The sequence below is a fragment of the Lepidothrix coronata genome, unplaced genomic scaffold, assembly GCF_001604755.1.
Source record: "Lepidothrix coronata isolate B3197 unplaced genomic scaffold, Lepidothrix_coronata-1.0 Scaffold156, whole genome shotgun sequence".
NCBI classification, from domain to species: Eukaryota; Metazoa; Chordata; class Aves; order Passeriformes; family Pipridae; genus Lepidothrix; species Lepidothrix coronata.
This window is the reverse complement of record NW_016690336.1, coordinates 524,362-533,509: the sequence shown is the minus strand read 5'-3', so window position 1 is coordinate 533,509 and position 9,148 is coordinate 524,362. Positions and strand designations below refer to the sequence as shown.

General features: G+C 47.5%; 2 protein-coding genes across 2 annotated transcripts in view; one reads left to right on the top strand and one right to left on the bottom strand.

Moving 5' to 3' along the window:
• CUNH20orf194 (chromosome unknown C20orf194 homolog) overlaps positions 1-9,148 on the bottom strand; it is a 732,083-nt gene that overhangs the window by 213,683 nt on the left and 509,252 nt on the right. The gene's annotated exons all lie outside the window — the stretch shown is intronic.
• ATRN (attractin) overlaps positions 1-9,148 on the top strand; it is a 172,651-nt gene that overhangs the window by 88,269 nt on the left and 75,234 nt on the right. The window contains exons 18-20 of the mRNA XM_017828986.1: positions 1,620-1,853; positions 2,530-2,667; positions 8,581-8,674. Coding sequence (XP_017684475.1) covers positions 1,620-1,853; positions 2,530-2,667; positions 8,581-8,674 — 466 coding nt within the window. The remainder of the gene's footprint in view (positions 1-1,619; positions 1,854-2,529; positions 2,668-8,580; positions 8,675-9,148) is intronic.

Below are 9,148 nucleotides of genomic sequence, written 5' to 3'. Positions count from 1 at the left end.
ATCCAAATTGGGGTTTACAGAAGTGTTTTGTTCTGAAATGTTGTCTCCTTACAGCCCCACACACCAGAAATTTTTAACTTCTCTTAAAGAAATGGTTCATTTTTTACCCCTCTTAGGTAGAAGTGGCCAAGATTTCTGGTGCTTTAGAATATTGTGGTTTTTTTTCAAACTGGGGTGAAAGAGCCCCAAAAATCTAAAAGCAAATGAAGATTTGGAAGTTATTTTATTTATGTTGAAATCTTTATCAAAATTCAAATTAGGGTTTACAGAAGAGTTTTGTTCTAAAGTGTTGTATCCTTACAGTCCCACACCAGAATTTTTTAACTTCTCTTAAAGAAATGGTTCATTTTTTACCCCTCTTAGGTAGAAGTGGCCAAGATTTCTGGTGCTTTAGAATATTTTGGGTTGTTTTTCAAACTGGGGTGAAAGAGCCCCAAAAATCTGAAACAAATGAAGATTTAGAAGTTATTTGTGTTGAAGTCTTTATCAAAATCCAGATGAGGGTTTACAGAAGTGTTTTGTTCTGAGGTGTTGTCTCCTTACAGCCCCTCACTATAAATTTTTAGGTTCTCTTAAAGAAATGATTCATTTTTTTACCCATTTTAGGTAAAAGTGGCCAAGATTTCTGGTGACCAAGATTTAAGGTGCTTTGGAATATTGCATTTTTTTTTCAAACTGGGGTGAAAGAGCCCCCAAAATCTAAAACAAGTGAAGATGTAGAAGCTATTTTATTGATGTTGAAATCTTTACGAGCTGAGTGTGAGCAAGGAAGTCAAAAGTGCTGCAAAATGAAGGGTGAAGAAAATGGGTTTCAGGAACAGTCCAACAGGAGAGTAATGAACTTCCTCTATTGCCAGAGGTCAAAAGTTGGAGGAAGCATCAGGCAGGAGATGAGTAAGCTGAAATAATGGAAAACAACGTTTTTCTAGTACATTTTTGTCCTATTTTAAAGGCAAATCTTGTCAATTTAAACATAAAGACAGAAAGCCTGCTCACTTTGCAGCACCAAGAATCTACAAAGTATTTTTTTAAGGTGATCTGGACGAAGGAATGGAAGAAGTTTTCTGTGTGTGAAGGGTTTGTCACCCCTGAAATCCAACCTCTGTTAGAGAAAGGGAGGGTTAAAGGGTGGAATTTTATTCTGTATTTGTGTGCTGTGCTTTTCAACTCGGGCAAGTGCTTGAAATAATAGCATGTGATGCTAAAACATGTGGTAGGAAAGGACTCAAAGAGAGTAAACAGGCTGGTTTTTTTTTTTAGCTTTTGCTTCCAGATGGCTCATTTTCTCATCTGATCCCTTGTAAATCAACGGGAGATGTTTTGGAGAGGGAACATTAACCTCTGGATTTAGCGGGTGCTGTGTAATGGTTCAGAAAACCTGCTGGGGGGGGGCTGTTTTATCACTCACTGATGAATGCAGCCTTTGTTAGCTGAGATTCTGGAATAAATGTGTTGATAGGGATGAATATATGGATATACATTACTGGGAATATCAGGATAAATATGGATGGATCGGGCGAGATAAACGTAAAAGCCCCGCGGGGGTTCCCGCGTCCGTCGTCGCCTCGGGGTGGTGGTTTATTCCCTAATTTCGTGGGGTTTTGGGGGTTGTTTTACAGCTGAGAACTGCTCAGGCTACTGCACGTGTGCTCACTGCCTGGAGCAGCCTGGCTGTGGGTGGTGCACGGATCCCAGCAACACCGGGAAGGGCAAGTGCATGGAAGGCTCTTTCCGGGGTCCCGTCAGGATGCCGAGCCCATCCCCGGCAGGGAAGCAGAGCCTGGAGCCCGTCCTCAATGTCAGCATGTGCCCTGTGGAGAACAGCTACAGCTGGTCCTTCATCCAGTGCCCAGGTAAATGGCCAGGCTTTAATTGCAATTAAATGCGAGGGGAGAGGGTTTTTAAGTCCGTTGGGGTCTGTGTTCCCTCCTGGTCGTGGAGGGAGGAGAGCATGGAAGCAGGAATTGCAGTTGGAAATGCAGCTGAGCTGCAGAGCTTTGCTGCAGGAAGATTTAACTATTCATTTTTCCTTTCCCCACAAATCATTACTGAGGGTTTCACTTTTTGTTTGTTTTTTTTTCGTTTTTGAATAAATGAAACAGAAGCAGCATTTCTGTTTGAAAGAAAGGCCTTTGAAGGTTGATTTAACTCTTAATAACGCTCAGGGCGATTTTTAACTCATGTTTCTGACCCAAAACCTACAGAAAAAAGTGACTTGTGCTGTTGCTAAACACTCCCCTCCCCATTCCTTGTCACCCATCCCACCAGCAGCTTCCAGTCCAGTGTGCCCCTAATGTTTGAGAGTTCAGTTGTCCATCTCTTGCTTTTAATTCCAGGTTTTCAATGCCCACCTCTCTTTGAGGTCGTGTATGATCAGTTAGACTTCAAGAACCTCTCTGGAAGGTGCAGGAAAAGGTTTAATTCATCCTCTGCACAACACACCCTCCTGAGGGTCTGTTTGAGCACAAATACTAAATTTGGGCCAGAATACTCATCATTTTTCCTGTTGTTTGCTTTTTTTTCCTCCAGCCTGCCAGTGTAACGGGCACAGCAAGTGTGTCAACGAGAGCATCTGTGAGAAATGTGAGAACCTGACAACAGGCAAACACTGTGAAACTTGTATTTCTGGCTACTACGGGGATCCCACCAACGGGGGGACGTGTCAGCGTAAGTGCCGCCTCCCATCTGCCCTGCACTGAACCCTTTGATGTTCTCCCACTCTTTGCTCCTTCCCTCTTTTATCCTCACTGGAATTACATCCCCATAATTCGTGTTTTCCCTCCTGCCAGCGAGGCTCAGCCCTCGTTTCTCCGAATCAAAGCCTCTCCAGGTGCCGGGTGAAATTCCTGATTTTTTTTTTACGATGATTTTTTTTTTCCCCCCCTCCTTTGTAAACTTGAAGTGACCACAGTGAAAAAAGGGCTGTGTTGTAGGGTTTGATGAGCCTGTTTTGGGAAGGAAAAGCGTTAATCCCGACGTCTCAAACGGATTTCTGCTTATCTAAGTCCCACCTTCTATTCTATTTGGTTAATGTGGTGAGTGTTTATGGTTCTAATTGTCTGCTTCACAAAGGCTGCCCGTGTTTCAGCTGAGGGCTTGGCTGCATTTCAGTGGAGGATTAGGAGAACCCTGTTAAAATTGCATTTCGAGTTTGTAAAGCACGGTGGGACTCTTTGGCACGAAGCTGTGCGAGATCCAGTTAACAAAGTGGGGAAAAAAATGTTCCTTGAAAGGCCAATACAGTTAATATTGAGAAATGAACATGTAGGACTTGGAGTTTTGCCCTTCAGCCTCGTGACGTTGTTTGGAACTGCTGTGCATTTTTTAGTGTTGTAGCATGGAAAGAGCAGTTGTAAACCAGAATCCAGCTGTGAGAGGGGATGTGCAGATGTGAGGGAAGGGGCTTCTTGCTCAGCCTTAATCACAGAATCAGGGGATGGTTTGGGTTGGAAGGGATCCTAAAGATCATCTCATTCCAGCCCCAGGCCATGGGCAGGGACACCTTCCACTAGCCCAGGTTGCTCCAAGCCACATCCAACCTGGCCTTGGACACTTCCAGAGATCCAGGGGCAGCCACAGCTTCTCTGCCCAACCTGGGACAGGGCCTCCCCACCCTCTCAGCCAAGAATTCCTTCCCAATATCCCATCTATCCCTGCCCTTTGGCACTGGGAAGCCATTCCCTGTGTCCTGTCCCTCCCTGCCTTGTCCCCAGTCCCTCTCCAGCTCTCCTGGAGCCCCTTTAGGCCCTGCCAGGGGCTCTCAGCTCTCCCTGGAACCTTCTTCTCTCCAGGGGAACCCCCCCAGCTCTCCCAGCCTGGCTCCAGAGCAGAGGGGCTCCAGCCCTGGCAGCAGCTCCGGGGCCTCCTCTGGACTCTCTCCAGCAGCTCCACGTCCTTGTGCTGTTGTTCCCAGGGCTGGAGCAGCTCTGCAGGGGGGTCTCACCTCAGACAGGGTCAGAGGGGCAGAATCCCCCCCTGTCCTGTTGCCCACACTGGGGGATCAGCCCAGGGCACGGAGGGTCTTGGCTGGGGCATCTCCAGCTTCTCCCCCACCAACACCCCCAAGTCCTTCTCCCAGGGCTGTTCTCCATCCATTCTCCCAGTCCGTGTTTGTGCTGGGATTGCTCTGACTCAGGTGCAGGACCTGCACTTGTCCTTGTTGAAAGGACAAGTCATGAGTTTCCCACATTCCCACCTCTCCAGCCTGTCCAGCTCCCCCTGGATGCCATTCCATCCCCTCTCTGCAGCCTGTGACCACACCACACATCTCGGGGTCACCAGCTCAATCCCACTGTGTCCCTGTCACCAGCAGAGATGTTAAACAGCACCATCCCCATGGATTCTGCTCATGGAATATCACTGGGTGGAGTGAGACAATCAGATACAGGGCTGGAAAGGTAGAACAGACATCCCAGTGCTGGTGGCAGAGCAGTGGCAGCGCTGCCATGAAATCAGTGTGGGTGGTTTGCAGCCATCCTGGAAGAAAGAGGTGAAGGTGATTAATGAGTGGACGTTGAAGACTTTGAGTTTCTCCTTCCAAGGAGACAATCCAGTAGAAAATCCTTGGATTTTCGTTGAATATGTTTACTGGGAGTAGCACTGACCTTTTGGATGAAGGTGGGAGTCTGTAGGTGGAACGTGAACATCCTGTTTCCCCAAGCAAGAGCGAGGTGGTGATGTTTGGGGCTACAAAAACCTTCCCAGTGGGCAGAGTCCTGGAAACAGGGGGGGGGGGAAATAATACAGGGATATGTCTACCTTCCTTAGAGAAAAGGGTTTTACAACACAGGTACAAAAGGAGAAAGCGTTTCTGACACTTGATTTCACGACATTATCTGGCAGATTAAACACCGCTGATACTCGTAAACTCATTTCGGGTGGAGATAATTTGAAGTGCAGGGATGAATAAATTGAGGCCGAGTTGCCTGAGAAGATACAAAATCCTGCCCTGAGCTTTCAGTTTAATCACTGGATCACAACGTGCCTGTTGGAAGGTGTTGCTTTTCCGTGCGTGCGGGAATGGGGGGCGAGTTCCTTTTTGGACTCTCCCTCGCGAGGATCGTCCCGAAACAGTTTGTTGTTGAGGTGATGAATGACAGGCTGAAATCATCCAGATGCCCGAAAAACAAATTAGAAAACGTGTTGAGGGACTGTGGAGCAGCTTTCAGTCCTTATCTGATGGAGCAGCAGCTCATGGCACAAGTGCTTTGCTCTCCGGCGCTCTGGGCCCGGGGTTTTAATTTGCTGTGATTTAACGCTATTTACGGGGAAGGCAGAAGGGAGAGGGAAGCAGGAGGCTGGGAAAGGCCAAGGAGAGCAAATCAGCCTGTCTGATGCAGGCAGGGTGACTCCTGCCCATCAGTCATTTCTGCTCAGTGGAAAGCTTTCCAGAGGGGAATTGTTCAGATAAGGGTTGCCTGACGGGCAGCAGAGCCAGCTCCTGCTTCCCCCCCTCCTCTGAGCCACATCCCTCCTTCCTTTCCCATTAATAATGTGCTGATTCCACTCTTTTTGTGCATTTGTGAGGGATGTTTTGTGCTGCTCTGTGTTCAGAGCCCACAGTCCCATCCGTGCTGGAGATGGTTGTTGTACATTCCAGCCTGACACAAAAATATCCCTGTGTTTGCACACTCAGTGATAGTGTGAGGCATCATGGATCCTTAGGATCATGATCCATAGGATCATGGAATGAGTTGGAAGGGATCTTAAAGCTCATCCAGTTCCACCTCCTGCCATGGGCAGGGACACCTTCCACTAGACCAGGTTGCTCCAACCTGGCCTTGGACACTTCCAGGGATCCAGGGGCAGCCACAGCTTCTCTGCCCAACCTATGCCAGGGCCTGCCCACCCTCCCAGCCAACAATTCCTTCCCAATATCCCATCTAATCCTACCCTCTTGTAATTTAAAGCCATCACCCCTTGTTCCATCACTAGGTACCCCTGTAAAAATCCCAACACAAGGTGATATCCCTTTGTGTTGGAAAAATGTTGACAAGCTGCAGTTATTTCCATGAAAGGACTGTTTGCATCCCATGCCTGGTGTTGGCAGAGCTGGGCAGGCAGTGCCTAAATGGCAGGTAAATCACTGCTCAGAGGTTGCTTTTAGGAGGTGCCCAAGTCGAGGAGTGTTAATCAGGAAGGGCAGGAAACGCAGCACATCAAATGTAAAAATAGCTGCAAGGTGCTTTCTCTGCATTCAGGAGGTTTTTTTGAGTCCTCTGATTAAAGTTCCCCATGAAAATATGCTGGTGGGAGATAAGGACGTTATTTGCAAGCCAAGGGAAGGCTCTATTATGCCTGGAATCAGATTGTGGCTGCGGCAGCGCTTCCCAACATTTCCATGGAGCCTTTGCTGGTGGCCCAGGAGCTGCTGGTGCTGTGTCCTGCCTGTCCCCCCCTCCCAGGGCTCCCCCAGGCCTTGGAGGGCAGGTAGAGCACGTGGAATGGAAAAACGGCCTTGGGCTGGTGGGTAATGGTGTTTCCATGGGGAAACTGGGCTGTCAGAAATGCGGGAAGAGGAGTAAAGATCCCTGTGTCCATCTCTGAATGAGCCTGTGACCTGTGGTTTGTGGAGGAGGTGGAAGGAGAGTCACCATGGGGTGGTTCAGCATCAAACTCTTACCAGGATTCACAGGCAAAAAAACAGTTCCAAAAAATTTTGGCTTGTCTGCTCTGGCATCTCTGACTCTGGAGGGAAATGGTCGTTTGGAGACTCCAGTGAGGACATCCAGTACATTTTATCCACAGTTTGTTTCCCAGGTTCATAGTTCTTAAAAAAAAACACTTGAAGATGTCTCTTTATGCATATTCCAGCCCTTCAGTAAATAATCTCTAGTTGTAGGCTTGGAGGAAAACAGATAAAGAAATAGATTCTCTTGTTGTAAATAGAGATGTTTGAGTGTTCAGGCTTCTTGATAAGCACGAGGCTGAAGAGCAGGGGTGGGGGGAAACATTAATGTTAATGCTCAAGATGCTGCAATCTGCCTCTAAACAGCATGGAACTTAAAAATTAGGAGGAATTTTATGTGTGTTCGTGTTGAATATTGATCCGACGTCGCTTTGCTTCCCTCGTGCAAAGCGGGAGGAAGGAAGTACAAGACATTCTCAGCAGTACTGAGACTTATTTTTCTTTAAGTGCCACTAATGAAAAGTATGTTTCCCTTCACAGAAGACAATTATTTTGTCGAATTTTCATTCAGGCTCCTTGTTCCCACAATAAGCCTTTATGCTTCCTCCTATTTTGCTCCGTGTTGCTGCTAGGAAACCACTCACCCACCTCTGAGAGGCACAATTAAGTGTCCCTGATACAATATTCTTCCATTATGTGCCAACAGAAAGAAAGGGGACATCAAAAGGAGCCCTAAAAAAAGGTCAAAAGCTGGCAGGAATATTCAGGATGGGGACTTGATGTCTAAGAATCTGCTGGTACCTTGAGTGGCCCATTAATGAGAAGGATTTTATGTCTCTTAACGAGGAGGCTCTAGACCTTAAAGCAGCCTGTTCCCAGCAAGCTCAGGGGTCATAAACAAGGGATTTTCTCTTTGTGCACTTTTTTCTTTCTTGTTTTGTACCCTCTCCCGTGCACAGCTCCAGGTGGATGCACCTTCACGGGGAGAACAATTCCTTAAAGGCTGAAAAGTTGTTCTCTCTCCACATGAAATCCGGGACAACGAGTTGTGTTGGTTTTGTTCCAATTTGTTGATTTGGTTTTGAGTTTGGTTTTTTTTTCCCCCTTTTTTTTTTTTTTCTGTTCCTCCTCTCCACCTTTATGAATAAAGGTGTCAAAGTGTGTCAACACGAGCATTTAGTTTGAACCAGGAGCCTTTTTGGGAAGCGAATCTCCCGTGTGTCCCCACCCTGGGACCTTGGGTTGGATCTCCAGCAAACTCAGGTCTAACTCTATATAAACTGGGCTATTTTGGGCAGGCCTCAAGCCTGAGGGAAGTCCAGAACTCTGCTGATTTTCTTCAACCACAACCCCCTGACATTCATCTCGAAGTTATCCTAAAATATATTGGGGAGTGTGCCCCAAATTCCAACATGGACATCGTCTTCTTTCTTGGCACCAGATGTTTTCTGCTGACACTGTTGATAAGGATGTTATTTTCTCAATAGGACTATTGAGACATTATTTTCTCCTATTTATTTATTTCTATAAAAGGCCCTAAAAGCCCCACCAGCTTTGTTTTAATTTCCAAACTCTTCTCTCAAGAGTTCTGAGTTTGGCTGAGGTGTCTTAGCAAGCCCAAAACTATTCCAAACATCGTTCCCCTTGCCAGTCATGACATTCCCACTGCCGTGTGTCAAGGGGAGAGGAAGTCAAATAAATTTTTGAGGCTAAAAATCTCAGTCAGGTGATGATTTCCTACAAACATCAGTCCTGGGGCCGCGCTCGCTCTGTTTTGATGCCGGGTTCTATTTTTGGCTGCACAAAAGGGAAGCAAAGAGCACCAAATGGGTTTTCATCTGCATGTTAATTGTTGGTGTAGCTCAGTTTGGCAGCTGAAGGACTTAATTGCTGTCGAGTTTGTTCCTCTTGCCTGGCTCAGTGTTGTGTCTTCTCCCCCCTCTGCTCCACAGCCTGCAAGTGCAATGGCCACGCATCCGTCTGCAACACCAACACCGGCAAGTGCTTCTGCACCACCAAGGGGATAAAAGGAGATGAGTGTCAGCTGTGAGTTTGTTTCTTTGTTGTTTGAAATCAGAAAGTCGTACCGGTCCCACCATGGAACACCCCCTGTCCCACCGTGGAACCACCTTGTCCCTCTATGGAACCCCCCCTCTCCCACCGTGGAACTTCCCTTGTCCCACCAAGAAACATCCCCCTTGTCCCACCAGGGAACTCCCTTATCCCACCGTAGAATCCCCCCCTTGTCCCACCATGGAACCACCTTGTCCCAGCGTGGAACCCTCTTGTCCCACCATGGAACCACCTTGTCCCAGCGTGGAACCCGCTTGTCCCGCTATGGAACAATCTTGTCCCACCATGGAACTGCCTTGTCCCACAAGGGAACTCCCCTGTCCCAGCATGGAACCCCCTTGTCCCACCATGGAACAATCTTGTCCCACCCTGGAACCCCTCCTGTACCACCATGGAACCCCTCCTGTCCCAGCATGGAACCCCCTTGTCCCACCATGGAACAATCTT